The 20455-nt window shown below is 38.6% G+C and overlaps 1 protein-coding gene across 2 annotated transcripts in view; it reads left to right on the top strand.

The window, feature by feature from the left end:
• The window catches only part of MED12L (mediator complex subunit 12L), a 326301-nt gene that overhangs the window by 250271 nt on the left and 55575 nt on the right, over positions 1-20455 (top strand). For both annotated transcript variants that reach the window (XM_082839059.1, XM_082839058.1), the window contains 10 exons: positions 1932-2050; positions 2725-2868; positions 3724-3887; positions 7918-8049; positions 12699-12926; positions 13657-13798; positions 15440-15560; positions 15946-16047; positions 16783-16896; positions 20137-20336. In XM_082839059.1, the coding sequence (XP_082695185.1) occupies positions 1932-2050; positions 2725-2868; positions 3724-3887; positions 7918-8049; positions 12699-12926; positions 13657-13798; positions 15440-15560; positions 15946-16047; positions 16783-16896; positions 20137-20336 (1466 nt within the window). The remainder of the gene's footprint in view (positions 1-1931; positions 2051-2724; positions 2869-3723; positions 3888-7917; positions 8050-12698; positions 12927-13656; positions 13799-15439; positions 15561-15945; positions 16048-16782; positions 16897-20136; positions 20337-20455) is intronic.

Below are 20455 nucleotides of genomic sequence, written 5' to 3'. Positions count from 1 at the left end.
AAAGTGAATGTAAATTGCCAAGAGTCAATTGCATCTTTTTTTATAAGAGGTCTTGAGAAGTTAGCTATGTGTAAGTAAACAGAGCCTATTAATATAGACAAACCAAAAAAAGAGGTTTTTGTGAGTTCTTGTGCTGGGTCCACGTCCTCCAGTCTGTTACTTTTCTTGGTAACAGACTTGGTTTTGGTCCCAGGAAGGACTGAATAAATATATTAACTTCACTTCCAAAGCTTGTGGTACCCAAGACTATTGGTGTAAGTTTTCAGCCTTGGACTAATGATGTTAGTAAATGAAAAATTCAAAACTTGGATATTTTACACATGCTCATGACATGCAAACAGCTGTATTGAAGGCAAAATGCCACTTGTACCTTTGAGAATAGATGCTGAAAAACAGGTAGGTTTCATGAGCTCCTTTCTTATTATTTGCGTTGCATTTGGTGATATTTGACAAAAGTGACACACAGTCTTGTACCTTATGTTACTCAGCACCTTTTAATTCTAAGTTTGTTTGTCTTAGGAAACAACAGCCTGGGTTTTTTGCTTGTCTTTTGCCTATCTATAAACCACAATTGCTTATTGTTGAAAGAGAAGTCTCCTTTCTTGTTATTTTCTAAATCCATTACACTTGCCATTAGCAAAGCCTTTTGAGTTTAGTGAAATCCTTCTTGAATCTTGAATAGAAAAATCAGTAAAGTGAGCTCTGTTCCCCAAATTAAACTTTCCCAAATAAGATGATGTGAGTAAGAGGGCTTTTTTCTCAGTAGCCTTTGACTGCTTAGAATCATGGTGTTGGAAATGATCTGATCTTTCGTGGAGATCGTATAATCCAACGTTTCCTTTTTGTTTTTAGATTTGTGTTTGTAAATACATAGATTAAAAATATTTTAAAATAGGACCTAATTATTTCTGAATCTTATCCTTAGAGCTGTTAAGAGCAAGAGTCCCTCTGGAATAAGCAATGTTTATAGTATTTCTTACTGATATTTTCTTCAAACTTCTTTATACTAAATTGATAAAGGTAGCACTTTTCCATTAAGGTGGAGACATTTAATTCCTTTCTACCCCTAAAAAAGTTAGGAATTGTGTAAATTTCCTTTTTTACATACTAAACTGTTTGGGAATCTCCTAAGAAAATGCCAGTGAAGTTTTTCCTATTATATCAATGTGAGCCTCGGTGATTTTTTTCCCCCCATTCATTGTTGATATCGTATTTTAAAAGTCAGTGGGTAAGAAACGTTTATAGAGGGACTTCTCATTAATAGCCAGAAGTTTAGGTATAGTACATAAATGAGAATTGTTTTTTGGCTTTTTTTTTTGTAATTTTATGTATGTATGGCTGAGTTGGGTCTTCGTTGCTGTGAGTGGGCTTTCTCTAGTTGTGCCGAGTGGGGCTACTCTTTGAGCTCAGTAGTTGTGGTGCACGGGCTTAGTTGCTCCGTGGCATGTGGGATCTTCCTGGACCAGGGATCGAACCTGCGTCCCCTGCATTGGCAGGCGGATTCTTAACCGCTGCGCCACCAGGGAAGTCCCGAGAATTGTTAATTTTTAGAAAAAAAATAAAATTACCTCAACAGTATGAATCAATCTCAGAAGCATAATTTTGAGTGAAAGATGCCAGATGTAAAAAGTACGTATCATACGATTCCATTTGTATAAAGTTCCAAAGTGAGCAGTACTAATCCAAGCCATTAGAGGTCAGGATCTTGGTTCTCTGAGGAGGGAGAAGTGACTGGAGGGAACCTGAGGGGGCTTCTGGAGTTTTGGTACGTGATTTTGTGATTTGAGTTTCATTACATAAATTTATTTTGTAGAAATTCAGTAAGTTTGTACAGTTTTCCATTCGTATGTTATACTTCAATAAAAAGTATGCATTAAAGTCAAGAGCTTCAATTAAACGGAAAATAATGTACCTACTGTGTGTTTATTTAGTTGGAGATGAAGGACAGAAAGCCAGGAAGAGCAAACAGGAGGCATTTCCAACACTGGAGACTGTGTTCACAAAACTTCAACTCCTTTCTTATTTTGATCAGCATCAAGTGACATCTCAGGTAGCCATTAAAGCTGTTTTATTATGCATTTGGGATATTTCCTTAAAAATCTTTTTCATGCAATATATGTTTTTGGCTTTGCTTGTTTTATAAATACATTTTTTAAACATATTTGGAAGCGTCTTAAACTATCAAGCAGTTCAGTTTTAAGTGTGAGGTTGCCTTCCTCAGAGGAATTAATTTTTATCATGGAAATATATTTACCATATGATAATAATCAACACTATATAAAATAATCTATAATGCAGTACTTATATTATTACATTTTAGTCCTACATTGCTATCGATAAGGGAGAAATCTGTTGATGACTGAAGAAAAATTACTATGCCATTGAGAAGAAACCAAATCTCTTTTGTTTTACAAATCCATTGATAGTCAAATAGATGTCATCTGGAAATTAATTAGCTTTTATTGTTGTTCTGCCTTTAGGAGAGTTGGGTGTAGATCTGAATGACAACTCAGCTTATTTCTTCAAATTATAGTTGTTTTAAGGATATTATTGCATTTGTACCTGGTTTTGTTTTCTGTAGAAGTATGTTTCAACTTCTAAATAGAATCACGTATAAATTCACGTTTCTTACCTACAAAATTGAAGTAATTTAATAAATAAAAGTTATTTGGACTGTTGGTCTTATGATTACTTTCACTTTTTTTTTTTTTTTTTTTGGCACAGATCTCTAACAATGTGCTGGAACAAATCACAAGCTTTGCATCAGGAACATCGTACCATCTCCCACTGGCTCACCATATTCAGCTCATCTTCGATCTCATGGAGCCAGCACTGAATATCAATGGCCTCATTGACTTTGCAATACAGGTGTCAGAGGGATCCTGCTTCTCTCTTTTTGCAGAAGGCAAACCTACTAGGCATTGTACAGTTTAAAATGAGCCACCCAGTGCATTTTTGAATAGTTGAAACATTCTGAGTCAACAGTACTCAACTAGCATTTTAATTGCATCTGTGTTCATAATTTTCAACTAAATAATTATAATTTGTGCTAAAATATAGTAATAGTCACTTTAAAACGTGAGAGCTTTGAGGGTATTTCTTGTTTGTCTTTTGTTTTTTGCTTAGGGAAAGGTGAAAGTTTGTTTGCTATTTATAGTAGAGTATATTTTAGGGAAGAGCAAAAAATATGAAACATTATTAATTTGTTCCACTATTTTTCTTATACACACACTTGAGTTCATTTGTTATGTCACTAGTGAGTAGACATAAAACTTGGTTTCTTTTACTTATTCTGTTGGAGGTGTTAGCTTTGTTAATAATAAGAAAATGATGATAAATAACTTCCATTTACTGAAAAGGAGGGGCAAGTGGACAAAACGTCAGAGGTGGGGATGTTCTTCTCTGAAATTATCCAGTCCAGAACTTCGGACCACCGTAAAATTTTGATAACTGTTTCAGTATTGGGTACCTCTCGATTGCATGCACCGTGATGCCCAGACAGAAGAAAGACTCTATAATTTGATAAAGTATTAAAAATAAAAACCAGTTAATTCATTGGGGTGCTGAGACTGTGGTTGTATATGTGCATGTTCCTGGGGCAGGACGAGGAAGGAGATCAAGTAGTTTTAGAATGACTCAATATATCCGTGGTTTGTAAAAATAAACGTCTTTCCTATTTGTTTTGGCAGCTACATTTTTCTTCGATCTTTTCTCCCATTGTAGCTCCTGAATGAACTGAGTGTTGTGGAAGCCGAACTGCTCCTGAAATCCTCCAGCCTGGCAGGAAGTTACACAACGGGACTGTGTGTCTGCATTGTGGCCGTTCTCAGGCGATACCACAGTTGTCTGATCCTGAATCCCGATCAGACGGCCCAGGTGTTTGAAGGGTTGGTATACCCTAGAATGTGTAATCTGTGATGAAATATGATAGTGGTTTTAAGACTAAAATAGTATTGTTTGTTTCATAGAAAGGTATAACACAGTTAAGGAATGCTTGTGCCAGGAAATGTTTATCGGAAAGGAGATAAAAGCATGAAAAGTCCGCCTGCCTGCCTAGTGGCTACTTCGCTCCCCCTAGTTGCTGTCATTTCTGCTACCCAGCATCCTGGCTTATTATGGATGGTGAATAAGTGACTGCTTCTTCGCTCATGTCATTTCAGTTTCTATTTGGAGAATCCAACGCCAAATAAGCTTTGCACATACATCATCTTATAGATTTACCTTTTCAATTTTATTTCTTTTATAAATTAAAGGAAATTTTTGACCAGGGTTAATCTAGAATAAATGACTTTTTTGATTCTTAGTCTTTTTTCGGTTTGTGTGAATTGTAGGCTAAGGTTTTCTCTACTACTGTTAAGGAAGTTGGGCGAAGTAATTACATGACCCCCATTAAATGAGGCTGAGGCTACTGGGACCAGAGAAGTATAATGAGCTGTCAGAAAACCTGTTCTGAGCTCCTTTTTGTCCACTGCAGACTCCTTTCTCCAGAGCTTTATATACTTAAAAGAAAGGCAACCCTCCTGGGCTCAAAAGAAACATGGGGTTCACAGTGCCTTTTTTTGGTAATCTAGCGCATGTAATCAACATGTACTCTATTCTGGAGTGTCATCCATTTAACAGCAGCTTTTTAGGAGAAGAGGAAGAGCTTCGACGTTAATTCTACACACATAGATTTATTTTTTTTTAATTTGAATATTTTTTATAATATTCTTTATGGTCTCAAAGATGTTTCTGTAATAAACATGTAAATCAATAACCATAACCAAATTAAATCCAATTGTTGTTACATTCAGTTTGTAAAAGAGGCTGTCTCTTAATTATATGTGCTTTTCCTTAACTGCAGTTCCTAAGATGAAACATTTTTACTTTGTAATCTTGGGGGAGAAATACATTCTACTTTTTTTTTATTAAAAAAATTTTTTTAACATCTTTATTGGAGTATAATTGCTTTACAATGTTGAGTTAGTTTCTGCTGTATAACAAAGTGAATCAGCTATACGTATACATGTATCCCCATATCCCCTCCCTCTTGCATCTCCCTCTCACCCTCCCTATCGCACCCCTCTAGGTGGTCACACAGCACCGAGCTGATCTCCCAGTGTGATGCAGCTGCTTCCCACTAGCTATCTGTTTTACGTTTGGTAGTGTATATATGTCCATGCCACTCTCTCACTTTGTCCCAGCTTACCCTTCCCCCTCCCTGTGTCCTCTAGTCCATTCTCTATGTCTGCATCTTTATTCCTGTCCTGCCCCTAGGTTCATCAGAACCTTTTTTTTTTTTTTTTTTAGATTCCATATATATGTGTTAGCATACGGTATTTGTTTTTCTCTTTCTGGCTTACTTCACTCTGTATGACAGACTCTAGGTCCATCCACCTCACTACAAATAACTCAGTTTCGTTTCTTTTTATGGCTGAGTAATATTCCACTGTATATATGTGCCACATCTTCTTTATCCATTCATCTGTCGATTAGGTTGCTTCCATGTCCTGGCTATTGTAAATAGAGCTGCAGTGAACATTGTGGTACATGTCTCTTTTTGAATTATGGTTTTCTCAGGGTATATATAGGTATATTTCTCAGGTATTTCTCAGGGTATAATCCCAGTAGTGGGATTGCTGGGCCATAGAGAAATACATTCTTGACTTCTGCTTTTAGCCTTAAGTAGCATTTATGCCCCTAAACTTTTGCTAACGTTGAGCTTGATTTAAGTTTATTATTTCTGGGCCTCTTCTCTACTTACACGCTTCCTCACCTAACAAATATTATCTTATCACTTGAAGGCGCCTCAGTTAATATCTTCCTAATCTTTCCTTCTACCTTGTCTCTCCTATTCTTGGTTCTTTCTTCAATTTTCTTCTCTGAGATCAGAAGTTAGCAAACTTTTTTCTGTATAGAGCCAGATAGTAAATATTTTAGCTTTTGTGGACCGTAAGCTTTCTCTTCATATGAGAGCATAGCCACAGATAATATACACTTAGATTATTACTAAGTGACATCTGAAACATCCCTGATATTTTTAAATGTAAGGAAATGACCATCTTAGAACTCAGGAAATATAGAACTATTTTATAGCCCTCCACTACCCTGTAGGGTTGAATGATTAGTACCATTTTATAAGTCAAGAAATGGAAACTCGGGCCTGTTAAATGGAGTGGTAGGTGAAGTGATGTACCCAACATCAGATAGCTAATAAATCTCCCAGGTTGCTAAAAGTCTTTCTAACTAGGAGCTCATTCATGCTGTTTGATTTATACCATACTTTTTAAAACCGTGTATGGAACCATCTCTAGTTGGTCACAAAATGAATATAATAGGTTTTCACGAGTATTTTGTTTGTTTGTTATTTTGGAATTTATTTCATTATCATTTATTTTGACATTTTAAATTTGTGTTCTATTAAATGTTCATAAAATCATATTTGATATTTAGTTTATTATATTTGTTCTTTATCATGTAGAGTAAGGATAAGTATTTTCCCCAAAACTATTATTTGGGGTTTTTTTCTTTTTCTTTTTTTTTGCACTTACATGAATAAACATATTGGATCTCAATGTAAAATGTTTTTCTTACCTCGAGTAAGTGACAAAATTATTGAGGAAACAAACACTCAGTATTTACTGCGATACAGTAAATGCCTAGCAAACTTTCAATAAATGTTTGTTTATTTTAATCACAAAATAATTCTTTGCTTTTCAGGGTATACCTGGAATTTTTTGGTTTATATAGGTAACAACTGATGGAATCATCTACTTTTCTCCTTAACTGTGGGACAGTTTTGCTATAATTGACAGCCTTTATCAGTTGCCTGCCTCTGCTGATGTCAGTTCACAGGGCTTGGGATGCTACATGGCTATTTCTTTGCATAGTTTCCTAGGTCCCACCTCTGATGTTTGTGACTCCAGTGTCCTTCTCAGCCTTGACATGCTAGCCTCCCTCCCGTCCCCTAAACAGTGGAGAGAGCTCCAGACTGGGGTTCTGGAGACCTAAGTTCTCCTTTTGGATCTGCTGTGAAGTAGCTCTTTGCCTTGTGGGCAAGATACATCACCTTTCTGAGGCTCAGAGCCCTCTTTGTGAAATGAGGAAGGTGAATCAGATGATTTCTAAAGCCCTTTTCAGCTTTAATAATCTGAGTCATCTGTGACACCGTTGTAGTAGTACCGAGCCCTGTAACAGAATGCAGGATGACAGTGGAATCAGACTCATAGATAGGTGGATGGACCACTAGTGTTTACTTCTGTGTGGTATGAACTTTTGTTCTGTATGAATTGTGGCCCAAAAGGCCATCTTTCTGATCTGGGGAATTGGAGTAATAGTGGTATTTCTGAACCACAAGTCTTATGGAGAATGTCACTAAAAAGAAGGGGTCTTAAATTCTTATTAAGATAAACTAAAATAAATTTGTTTCTAGTTTGGAAAAACAAGGAGAATGTGACCTCAAACCATGAATTCTTCAAGTTCATGCCAGAACCAGCTCACGGTCTTGAAAATAGATTTCCCAGACTTACTGATATGAAGAAATTGCCCTTTTACATAGTGGACATGGCGCCCTTTGCAAATTTCCAGAATTTGTCAGTCTTCTGACTGATGAGAGATTCTCTCCTACAACTTTTGTGTCCTAGTCACAGCAGCTTTATTGGTGGATTCCTCCCTACATATCTTCTGTACGGAGGAATTTCTTTCATTTCTTAATGTTAATGGCATTTCTGAAGTTTTAAAAAAATATTTAGTGTTTCAATATCATAATAGAAAACTGATTATATGCAGTTATTTACTTGGTATAATGATTACTGTTAACAATCTGGTATCTTTTTTCTTACTTGAGTAATACATGGACACATTCTCACTCTAAAAGATCCAAGCGCTAACACGTATATTAGCAAAGTGTCTCATTTCTTCATATATTTTTCTCCTCAGATTGTGTGGTGTGGTAAAGCATGTGGTGAACCCCTCAGAATGTTCTTCCCCAGAAAGATGCATCTTAGCCTACCTCTACGATCTCTATGTGTCATGTAGCCACCTCAGAAGTAAATTCGGAGACCTCTTCAGGTGGGTAGAAGAAAGTCAAAAGAATAGGAATAGGATTGTGCCTATATCTGTTTGTGTACCGAATTGTCATCCGTTTGAATAATGAAAGTTAATCCTAATTATATCTGCCAGAATTCCTATTGAATTATCTTTCATTGTAGCTCTAACCTCCTATTCCAAATCACTATGCATGTTTAGCTCTGATTGCAGTTTTGATATAAGAGAAAACGTTCTGTATTTTGCAGTTGCTGTTACCTCTCTTGGAACATTGTCTCCCCACTGTTTGCATACCTACTTTCTCCCTGCGTTTGCTTCTCTGACTCCTTGAACTTCCTACTTCACAGAGCATCTCTGACTCCCTGTCATTCTCTGCACCTTAGCACTTGTACCCGCGACAGGTAGACAGGTGCTGGAGAGTCTGTACTTCCGTAATGGTGTTGGAGGAAATTTAGATGATTAACTGTAAGTTGGGGGAGGGAAGGGGGCAGTAATAGCTGGCAGAATAAATTTGGAATCTGGAAGCAGGCAAGGAAAGAATAGTCAGTTACAGTTTCCTTTGCTCCGTTGTATCTTGCATCCAGCTTGTTCGTAAATCCTATGAACTCTGCCTTCCAGGTACATCTAGAATCTGACCACTCTTCATTGCTTGGCAACTACCACCGTGCTCCTCTCTTGGTTGGACCATCGTAGTGTCCTTCTAACTCGTTTCTCTGCTTGCACCCTTGACTCTCTTAAGTGTATTCTCAACGTGTCTTCAGAAGTTATCCTTTTGAAACAAGAATAACTTGAAGTTTTCCAGTGGCTTCTCATATCTACTCAGAATAGAATTCAAAGTCCTTACCTAGCCTTCAGGATCTACTGGATCCAGTCCTGTCTTCCACCACTTTCTCTCTGTCCATTCTAATCACATGGACGTCCGTATTGGTCTCCCAACACTCTAAGCACACTCCCACCTTGGGGCCTTTGCACTTGCTGTCGCCTCTCTCGTGATGCTCCCTCACACAGTTCGTTCGGGGCTCTAGCTCCCTGACCACCGCACTGGAAATAGCCCCTCCCCCCGGTCTCCGTCATTCTCTGAACCTTTGCACTTTGCCCCTCCCCATTTCATACATTATGTATTTATTTATGGTCTGGCTCCTTTCTAGAATGTAAGCTTCATGAGAGCAGAAACTTTCTCTAGTTTCTTCATTGCTCTATCCCAGTACCTTGAAGAGTGTCTGGCTCATAGTAGGCACTGCAAAAAAAAAAAAAAAAAAAATCTGCTTAAAGAATGATATATACTAAATCAAAAACCATGATATTTTTAATGGTATTGATAGGGAAAAATGTGAAAGTATGTTCTTTGTGAAATGAATTAGGTTTCAAAATAATCCCTTATGGAATGTCTGAGTGGGTCTTAGGAACCATCTTTCCACAGAAATGTTGTAATAATAATACCCCATATTCTTTTTTTTTTTTTTTTTTTTCGCGGTACGCGGGCCTCTCACTGTCGTGGCCTCTCCCGTTGCGGAGCACAGGCTCCGGACGCGCAGGCTCAGCGGCCATGGCTCACGGGCCCAGCCGCTCCGTGGCACGCGGGATCCTCCCGGACCGGGGCACGAACCCGTGTCCCCTGCATCGGCAGGCGGACTCTCAACCACTGTGCCACCAGGGAAGCCTCCCCCCCCCCCCCCCCCCCCCGTATTCTTCTATTACTTTACAGAGCGCTTTCAGTTTCAGTTTACAGTTTTCAAAGAGCTTTCTCATACAAGATTCGGTTCTTGCGACAGCCGTGTGAATTTCCCAAGGAAGCCACGGTTGGGTGTATTTGACCTCTAATGCTCCTGCAGCGTGGTGAAGCATGTTAAATGGGTTAATTCAAGTAACGCACACTGGCTGTGTGGAGATTCAGGAGACCAACCGTGAACTGAGGGGCTACTTAGCATCAGCACCATGGGGCTCCACAAGGGGTTACCCGTCTAAAATTTCCTGGACTAAGCCAGGGAAGAGAACTGCATTTCTCTCAGGAAACCTTCAAGTCAGGCATTATTTGTAGCTTGGGATTACGAAAAATGGTCAAACAGAAGCTAGATATGCAGAGACTTCTGTTTGTATACTAATAGACCAGTTTTAATGATTAGATCAGAAACATCATCTATAAAGTTGTGTAAGAATCATATTTGGAGGAAGTAGAGCATTAGTCACGTCTGCTTCTGATTAGTCACGTCTGAGCTGCTGCTTTGTGCCAGGCACTATGGCGGGTTATTTCCATCAAGATCTTTAATCCTCCCAACAACCCCAGGAAGTAGAAATGATTTTTTCCTATCAACAAATGGCTGTTCCTCATTATAAGTTAATAAATGATAAAGCCTGGATTTGAACATAAGTCATTTTGGCCTCAAGGTGGTGTTGCTTTCATTACTCTTATCAGTTTTTTCTTATACATGCAAGTTTCAGAAGGAAAATGTCTGAGTTTTTGTTTGTTTGGTTTTGGTTTGGGGTTTTTTAAACTCCATATACGCCTGCAACAGAGAGTGCTAAGAATTTGAGAGTGACCTAGATGGCAGCTAACATTTCACTAAAACCTAGAGCTCATCTGGAAAGAGTATAATAAGTGAAATATGAAGCCTAGAAATGAAGGGACACGAGGCTTCTCCATGAACCGCAGAGTTCAGAAGAACTGCCAGAGGAGGTAGGAGGGCATCAACTTGAGAGAAGTCTCTATACTCATCGAAGAGTGAGGCTGACTTTTATAAAAATTAGGAAAGAAAAGCAGAATTCTTCTGGTTTCCAAAGACAGACAGGGGGAGATTGTTAGAATTAAATGGAAAGTTGAATAACAAGAGATGCTGCTTTGCTATTTGCAGAACTCTGTTTCCTTAAAGACTCCGAGTATTGGGTGGTAGAGGAAACCAGGGACGTGGTATTAGGGAGGGAACCGGCAGAGAGCAAAATTTGTTTTTGTTTCATTTTTAGTGGGAAAATGAAACAAATTAAGAACTATTGCTAAGTGAGAATATATGCAGCCTGGCAGGGTTAAGACAGGGAAAAGGGAGATTCTTAAAAACACTGGGGACTGTATAATTCTGTCATTTTGAATAGGTTGTGACTTCAGATTGCAAACTTGTATCCTTCAGCAACCCCTGACAAGTTTTTATATAAGTTGTAGGCGAAGAAAAAGGGTGTAGAAGATTGTACTTGCTGCCACTTAGTGGGTGGCTTCAGTCCTCTCTCTTGGCCCAGTGCTCCCACGCATATTTGGTACTTAGTTTTACCTGGGACTGCTTTTTTTTTTTTTTTTTTTTGCGGTACGCGGACCTCTCACTGTTGTGGCCTCTCCCGTTGCGGAGCACAGGCTCCGGACGCACAGGCTCAGCGGCCATGGCTCACGGGCCCAGCCGCTCCGCGGCATGTGGGGTCTTCCCGGACCGGGGCACGAACCCATGTCCCCTGCACCGGCAGGCGGACTCTCAACCACTGTGCCACCAGGGAAGTCCTGGGACTGCTTTTTAAGCATACAGATTCAGTACACCTGCAGTGAGGCCCAGGAGTCTTTTATTTTTAACAGATGCCCCAGGGGTGATTCTGAAGGAGGAAGTCTAAAGCCACTTTTTGGTAAACACCGAACTGAACAATCTCCATTTTCTTAAAGCAGTTGTCAATGTTAACAGCTTAGGGTGAAGAATCTATATGTCTTTTCATTTTTGAGGAACTCATTCCTGGCTACTGTTTATGTAGGCGCATAAGACTAAGACACGTGTCGCCTTGATCACAAATAAATTTGCTGCCAAAACTTAATCTAAAAGGAAAAGAGTCTTTGCTGCTTAAAAGAGCTCTTGATAGAGAAGGTGAATTGCGGCTTATGGATTTGTTATCCACAGCAACTGGGCTAGAATAGCAAAGTGTACATGGAATCTGAGCTTTGAAATCAGGTCATCCCTCAGCCTCATCTGCAGAGCAGGGTTAGAGGGGATGCTTTCTAATTCCCTTTATAAATTTATAATATTCTGCATTTTCTTCAGATGTAATTCTGAATGTGGTAGACCAGGCTCTTAAAAAACTCTAGATACTGCTGAGAAGTACAGTGTGATAAAGTTTTAGGAACAATGTAATAGTTTCTGTACTCTCATAGAATGTATGTATTCCCCATATCCCCCTACTAGAATTTAAGCTCCTTGAAGGCAGGGAGTGAGCCTCTCTTTCTCAGCTGTACCGTGGTGCCCAGAGTAGCCATGGCACATGAACCCCCCGTATACTTTGTACCGAGAGGAATCGCTTTACAGGATGAATGATTAGGACTAAAACACCAAGTTGTTCCTGATGTGTAATCCAATCCATTTTTATTATTCTTAAGTAATAGCACTTTCCAACCACTGTTCAGAGACAGTTGTTGGAAGCCATAGTAGATTTAGATTCTTTTTTAAAGCATGTAAAATGTAGAAAAGACTTAGAAAATAATCAAGATTAGTACCCAGATGTCTTATTCTTGTTTTGTTCTTCCACCCATTCAGTAACTATTGAACTAGCATATTCCAAGCACTGTGTCCGGTGCCGATTATTAGGAAGAACCCATAATGCGAACCTTCTCTAGGAATACATTACAGCTGCCATTTAATCTGTCCTTAAATGAAATACCTTTCTAGTTATTTTAGTTTTGTTTTGTCTTTTAACTCTTCTTCTTGTAACCTCAGTAGTGCCTGTTCAAAAGTAAAGCAAACCATATATAATAATGTGATTCCTGCAAATTCTAACTTGCGATGGGATCCAGACTTCATGATGGATTTTATTGAGAATCCCTCAGCCCGTAGCATCAACTACTCAATGCTGGGCAAGATCCTTAGTGACAATGCGGCCAATCGCTACAGCTTCGTCTGCAACACACTCATGAATGTATGTATGGGCCATCAGGATGCTGGAAGGTGAGCTGGGATTCACGATTAACCACACAGTTGTTGCATGGCTGCTCCTTTGAAATTAAGGGCTTTAATAATTGCCTAAGCAGACATTTGGCTTTTGTTTGTTTGTTTTTAAATCTTATTGTATTCCTGCATTTACTTCTCTATTCCATGATTTTCTTAACCTGGCTTATTGATCTGGTGTGAGATGCTCCAGATATAATCTGTAAGTTATCTGGTATGTTTTCAAACGCATAACAAAAATACAAATGAAAAAGACAGATTTTGAAAACACTGGATTTAGACTGACCTTGTAATTTTTTTGATGCCCTTACAAATGTGAATTTACAGGTCAGATTTGTTCACAGAACTAAAGATATGTTAATTGGCATCTATACTGGTTATTGTTTGTTGCTCAACAGCGTTAAATATTGGCCTGCTCAAAACGTTCGTTCGGTTTTAAGTAAAGATAAAAGATACATTTTTCGTTTTCTCCCAGAACTTGATTGAACCGTGTATTCATTAACTGAATGAACTTTTTGGCCAAGCCAATAGAAACCATTTGGAGACATTTCCTTTCCCTTCTGCTCCAGGTTCTACTAGGTTATTTGACAAGTGGATTTTTTATTATATCCTTGAATCTAAGAAATGAACGCCATGTTTGATGATGCTGAAATTGTGTGTTCATTAAGTTTATCGTATGTGAGTATTTCTCTTTTGTTACTTTCTTCTATATTCTTTTTCTTCTTTCTAGGATTAATGACATAGCCAATTTCTCCTCCGAGCTGACGGCCTGCTGCACTGTTCTCAGTTCAGAATGGCTGGGAGTCCTGAAGGCTCTCTGTTGTTCTTCAAACCACGTCTGGGGGTTTAATGATGTACTTTGCACTGTAGATGTAAGTTTTCTTTTTCATTTAAAAACTCAACTATGCAGTTAAATATTTAGCTAGTAATTTTTTTTAGTTGACTCAACTATTAACTGAAATATTGTAAATTATTTTGTCTTTCTCTCCCTGAAAGCAATAAACCAGAATGTGGTTGCCAAGAATAAATAAAGGGAAAAACATCAAAATAAAATAGCCTAATCTAGAGTGGAGATGCCAAGAGTTTCCTTGTTGTTAGCTGAGATTTCTTCTGTATAGTCTCCTCAGAGTGGTTTGTTCATAGTTTTTACCAAGTGCCTTGGGTTTCCTCATGGCATAGGACATAATTTAACTAAAGCAGTTTACATTCTGAAGACCACCAGTTTGTTTTCTTAGAATGAAAGAAAAACATCTGAGAGTATAGGTTCTGTTGTGTGGGATCAGGACATCCAGGCTCAGATTCAGAGGCGTGTCCAGTCTTTCTTAGTAGTAGTGTCAGGAAGCTTATGAAGAGATATCCTTTATGGATCACAGATATCCTCAGAGAGCATGTTGCATCCACGGTGTGTGAATTTCTTAAAAATCCATCTGGATTCTTTATTTCTGCCTATCACTTCCATCACTTCTTGCAGTAATTTGTGTTGCATATTAGTATATCTCATGTATAGAAGAACTTTATACATTTTAAAAACTGGCTCCCCGTTGAAGGTTTATTTCCTAGTTCTGGTATCTGAAGACCAGGTGGATAATCCTGCTCCATTCTGTGGGCACCTAAGATGTAAAACTCATATCTGTGACCTGCTCTTCCAGACAGAAAAAGACCCACATTTTTATCTTTAACGTAGTTCCTTAATCTCTCGGTTGTTTTTTGTTTCACTTTACCTCTGCTTGTTCCCTCATTTGTAAAGTTGGAATTAATAATAGTATGAACCTCACAGTGGGGTGCCCTTAAATGAGGTGATCTCTGTAAATCTCTAACCATAGTCACTGGCGTATAGGACAACTTAATGTGGAGGCTGCTGTTACAGCTCTTTTTCTTATTATTTTCTGTCAAAGTCTTGTGAGATCTGTAAAGGGTAGAGGTTTCCACCCTGAATGAATTAATTTTCCTCCCCTTTCTCCTCTTTCATTCTCTGTCTCACTCACCTGCGCTCTTTCTTCTTTAAATTTAGGAGTCGGGTGAGAATTTTCAAAGTTGTTTTTAAAACTGATTTAATTATATTACAGAATCGTTATTGGTTATTCCCAAAAGGGACTCTAAAACATTAATAAGGCTTGTTTTTCAATTAGGGGAACCTCCTTGTTTTCTGTTGCTTCCTAATGGTCTTACCCTGCAACGCTAGATTATACTGCATTCTGCTAAAAAGGCTTATTTATGCTGCATCTTTTAGGGATTTCTTGATTTTGCTGTTTTATGGTTTTGTTTTTCAGTTACATGTACTCAAGCTAAAGCTTAGTATCTTCTTAAAGCATTGGGCGTGTGGGTAGACCTCATTCTTTGTCTTATAAAGTAGAAGGAGGCCTAGAGGGTAATAATTATAAATCATTTCACTCTACCGGTTCAATTTGGGATTTGAGATCTTATTCGTATTGCCTACATTCTCTTAGATATTAATCTTAGATGTTACTTAAAAGGGTGTTACGTATTAAAACGTGTCAATGTTTTTCTTGAAGGTGAGTGACCTTTCATTCCATGATTCATTAGCTACTTTCATTGCTATTCTGATAGCACGACAGTGTTTCTCCCTGGAGGACGTCGTGCAGCACGTCGCTCTTCCCTCTCTCCTAGCCGCAGGTAAGGCTGCATGCAAGAACGGCGCTGGTTATTTCATTGTTGTCTTGGTGCAGTGGTTTCTAACTATTAAAAGGCAGTGACGAAGTAGAATTTAAGGGAACCTGCATTGGGCAGTGATATGGCATCAGGGTAGAGATGGTAGACTTTATAACAGTTATTCCAAACGAAGTCACATGGATCCCAACGGAAGAGGTTGGAAACGACACTTTCAGTACTTGTTTTTAAGGAAGGATTCAGGTTTCTCTGAAAAGCATAGACAGTGTCTTACTTTTTACTGTAAGGAGCATTTATTTAGATTATTCCAGAAAATTTAGCACAATAGAAATGTGGAAGACGTGTTCTTGAATATGTCAGAAAACTTGCTTTTAAAATCCCTCTCTCCTAGCTTGTGGAGATGCAGACGCGGAGCCTGGGGCGAGAATGACATGCCGACTCCTACTTCATCTCTTCCGAGCTCCCCAGGCCTGCCTATTACCTCAAGCAACCGGTGAGCTGACAGCTGAAATCTCTCTGATGACGCTTTCATTTGGAAGGCGTATGCTTAAATTGACCAAGTAGGCTGTCCATTCTGTAGTTTCCTTCCTGATTTTGGTGGGCTTGCTTTGAGGTGATGAAGGCATGGGGTATGGCCATTGAGAGGGCTGTCAGCACCTTTCATGGAGGTAATATCAGGATGTATTGAGAAACTCACGTCAAGAGTTAATAAACAATAAAAATACGTCTTCTCCTCAGCCAGGCCGAGCTGGTGGGCAGCATGATCCTCCAACATACTGTGTGTGTTGCTAATGAAACACACCGTAGCAGCTTAGGGCAATGGTGATGCATGTATTCTTTTACTAAGGTGAAAGGCATAGGGTAAGAATTCTAGGGGTGTTACTGCATTCTGTTCCTAAAGATCATTTCCGCGCACGCGCGCGCGTGTGTGTGTGTGTGTGTGTGTGTGTGTGTGTGTGTGACAGCAGAAGTGGATAAAAGTCCTCCTGATTTTTTGGATACATCTCTCTAAAGAGCAACACCATTGTCTTAATATTTAAAAAGAAAAGGTTAAGTAAGGAATACTGTCAGTGTTTCTTAGTGAATCCCTGAAGCATCAATTAAAGCTAGCTAATAGCAGTTAAGTGCCCACAGTCTGACAATGAAAGGCTCTGCTGACTGTAAATGGCTACAAAAGATGGTTAATGATGGTGATGAGACTATTAAAGGTTTGTTGTTTTCCTCCTAGGCAAACCTTTCCCCGGAATAAGATCGTCCTGTGATAGACACCTCTTAGCCGCTGCTCACAACAGCATTGAAGTGGGGGCGGTGTTTGCTGTCTTAAAAGCAATTATGATGCTTGGTAAGACTATCCTGGCACTCAGCTTGGTTAATCACCAGAAACTGAGACAAAATAATTTGTATTCAGGTTTAACTCTAATTAATATTATTAGAAACATATTTTTGTTTGTTTGTTCGCCTGGAAAAATTAGTTGGCATTTTCCAAGTTCACGTTCAGTTGGCCTCGGAGGAGTCTGTCCCTTATCTACAATTTTGGGGGAACTTAAATATAATACTTTTTTTGTGGCATTTTAACTGCAGGATGTTTCATTCTGATGTACTATAGATCCTTAGACCCACAGGGTTGTTTTGACTTCATTTGTTGGCAGAAGTCACACTTTGTGATGGACACAGTTGATTTGGTAATCTATCTAAAGGTTTAAATTTCATATTATATTCTAGGACTAGAACAACCAGAAAATCTGGGTCTTAATCTTAGTTATTCTGCTTCCACTGTGACCCTAGACAAGTTTATGTCCATCTGCCTTAGTTTTTTCATGAATGAGGTGATAATTGCAATGATATTGATACTGTTGATAAATCAATATTGGATATCACACTTTTGTTTTCATTTAATTTGTAATGTCCAAGACATCCTTATATCTTTATTGATATATATTCTCCAGGAGTAGTAGTATTGTCTTTTCTGTTCATTTACAGTGCAATACCTTAAGACATTTTTATCCTATAAATCATTTAGGATTTGAAAGATTAGGAAGTCTTGAATTCACACTGCCTAATTTCAACTTTGGGCACCCTCTTATGTTCTTGACTAAACAAAAGTTGTCTCTAATGTTCCAAGGGAGCGTCCTTTGACTGGAACTAAATTTACTGAGTGTATAGGAATTGTTTTAGATGAGTCTTAAACATGTTTTAGAATATACCCTGACCCTTTATACTCCTGCTTGAGAAGTGTTATTCGGTGATGATGAGGAAGCATAACAGGGTTTTCATAAAACAAACTACTAAAAGTTCGCCTCAACACACACACACACACACACACACACACACACACACACACACACACACACACACACACACACACACACACACATTCCTCTTGCAATGCCCGTGGGTTTTGTAGTAGAAAGGGAAAGGTAGAGCCACACGGGAGGCCACACCCTCTCCTCTGAGCTTGTAATATTGTACAGCCGACATTAAATGCTCATTTCAGTCATATTGCTCTACTCTGACTACGTTTGAAAGGAAAGCTGGCTGGTCAGTTCTATTTAATAAATATATGTACGTGCCATGCAGTCAGGGACTCACATTTTTGCTGTGGTATCTCTAACGCCCATGAGAGAAACTAAAGAGTAGGTTTTCCGTACACTAATGTTGGAAGTGTGAATGCATAAGTGATAGACATTTTAATGGCAGAAACCAAGACGCGTCCCATCTAGACATTATCCCCTTGATTTGTAGGACTGGTCTAATCCCAAGTACAATTTGCCAACCTCGTTAACTATCCAGATAACCATATTTTAATCTCAGTGCATAATCACCTGTTTACTTTTCTTTGATTGCCTTTCCTTGACCTTTTTAATTGGCCCCAGTTCTTGATAGATTTTACAGCTTCCTAAGCCATGGAGGGTTCTTCAGGTCTGAGAAGTCAGGATCAGGCTAGTTGAATGTCGGCAGACCCTTGGACCACGCAGTCCCTGAACACTGTGTTTGTTCTATTGTCTCTACCATTACAGAAGGTTCTGGCACAGCCTTCCAGACCTTCCCTGTCATCCTAACATCTAAACTGAATGAGGATCTCCTAGACTAGGACTGGCAGAGGTGTTTGTTTCTTTGTTTTGTTTTTGCAGTTTTATCTACCTCACCATGTCGTTCTCAATGTTCTCTCAAGTCCTATCCACTAGGATCTATTTCGAGTTAGGGAGATAGGGTTGTTTTATAGAATTTGTTTTCTAATTTCTGTAGTAGTTTACCTCAAGGTGCGGAAATAGTTGTTTATACACCTAAGGTTGGAAAAAACATGCTAAATGTTGGTACATGTAGAATTTGGTCTTTGTTTCAGCTCCTGAAGAGCTCTGTTGAATTAAATAAACGTCTGTGAGTGGAGTGAACTTGGTACTTTTCTGTATGAGTATTTGAATGAGAAATGTATAATACGTAATAAGATATTGATGAGTTGAAATGTATTATTTATTCCTCCCCTCCTCTTATGATTTTATAAGCAAATATTCCCTAAGCAATTCTGATTTTCTGAAATTTTTTTTAGCAGAGTCAAAACTTTTTCTTGGTTGACCTGTGGGTTTTAAAAGGCTTTTTGCACTGACCCGGCCTTGGTTTCACTTACAGTGAAGCCGTGAGGGCCTCATCTAAACTCATTTGTTGGTTCCAGGAATTTTTCCTGTTCAACGCTTATGATCCTGTGGGTAAACAGGCAAGAGTTTGGAGGCTCTGTTGTCATTTGGCAATCTTTATCACCAAATTATATTAATTTCTCACTTTTAAAATATGACAATTACTCGTCTTTCATGGCTAGAGAAGATTTCTTATTTCCAGCTATTCAACCATTCTGCTCAGTTCCCCTCCCCGGCCCCAGAACCTGGTAATGAGGAAAACACTTTCCTGAGCTTCGTTTTATTGAGTGTATTAGAGGTTGATCAGGTGAGGTTTTCTAATTTGGATGTTTACAGAGAGGAAAGTGAAAGACATGGGTTATTCAATGAATGCCCTGTTTTCCAGGGCTTCCTTAGTATGCATTGCCCTTTTCCATTCCCAGGGAAATAAATCTCTCTTGTCAAGAAGTTGCTAGTAAGGTGGGCTAAGGCAAAACTTTTCTCTTGACCTATGGATAGAAAATAAGTCATTGTAAGAGAAGAAATGGAAAAGGGACATCTAGAAGGGTGAGTAACCCATTTTTTCCTTGTCTATAAGTCAAATGAATTTGAATACCGTTCATGCTTGAAATATTGGTGAAATCAATGTTCTGTGATGATTAAGTGTGATTCATAATGGCCTTTCCAAGTTTGGTGAAAGCATACTTAATTCTGTAAACGAAATAAAGAATGAGTCTTGAACATGTTTTGTTTTGTTTGTTTGGTTGGTTTTTTTCCCATGTCTGATGAAACTTCTCAGGGTTCTAGCATTTACTCTCTCAATCCCTTCTCTCTATTGCTGAACAACTGACTATGCAATGATGATCCCATTCATACATTTTAAATCCCTGAATGCTTGCCTCATTTATTTCCCAAATATTTGGCAATATTTTGAACGTCTGTGATTTTGCTTTTGTGATTCTGTTATTTAGGAGATGCCAAAATTGGCAGTAACAATGTCAGCTCTTTAAAGAATGACGACTTCACCATGAGGGGTTTACGACGTGATGGAAATGCTGATGATATCTGGACTGCCTCACAAAATTCAAAATCCTGTGGGAAAAGCATTTCCATAGAAACTGCCAATTTAAGAGAATATGCTAGATATGTACTGAGGACTATCTGTCAACAGGTATTCGTCAGATTTAATTGGCCTTTAACTTTGAGCATGTAACCGTTCTTTGGAGAGAAATGCCCAATATTGTAGGAAACTTGTACATATGTGGTCCTCTTTTTCCTGCTAACTTTATT

Source organism: Leucopleurus acutus (genome assembly GCF_964270905.1).
Source record: "Leucopleurus acutus genome assembly, chromosome: 5".
Classification (NCBI taxonomy): Eukaryota; Metazoa; Chordata; class Mammalia; order Artiodactyla; family Delphinidae; genus Leucopleurus; species Leucopleurus acutus.
Note: the sequence above shows the minus strand (reverse complement) of the source record. Positions and strands in the feature narration are given on the sequence as shown.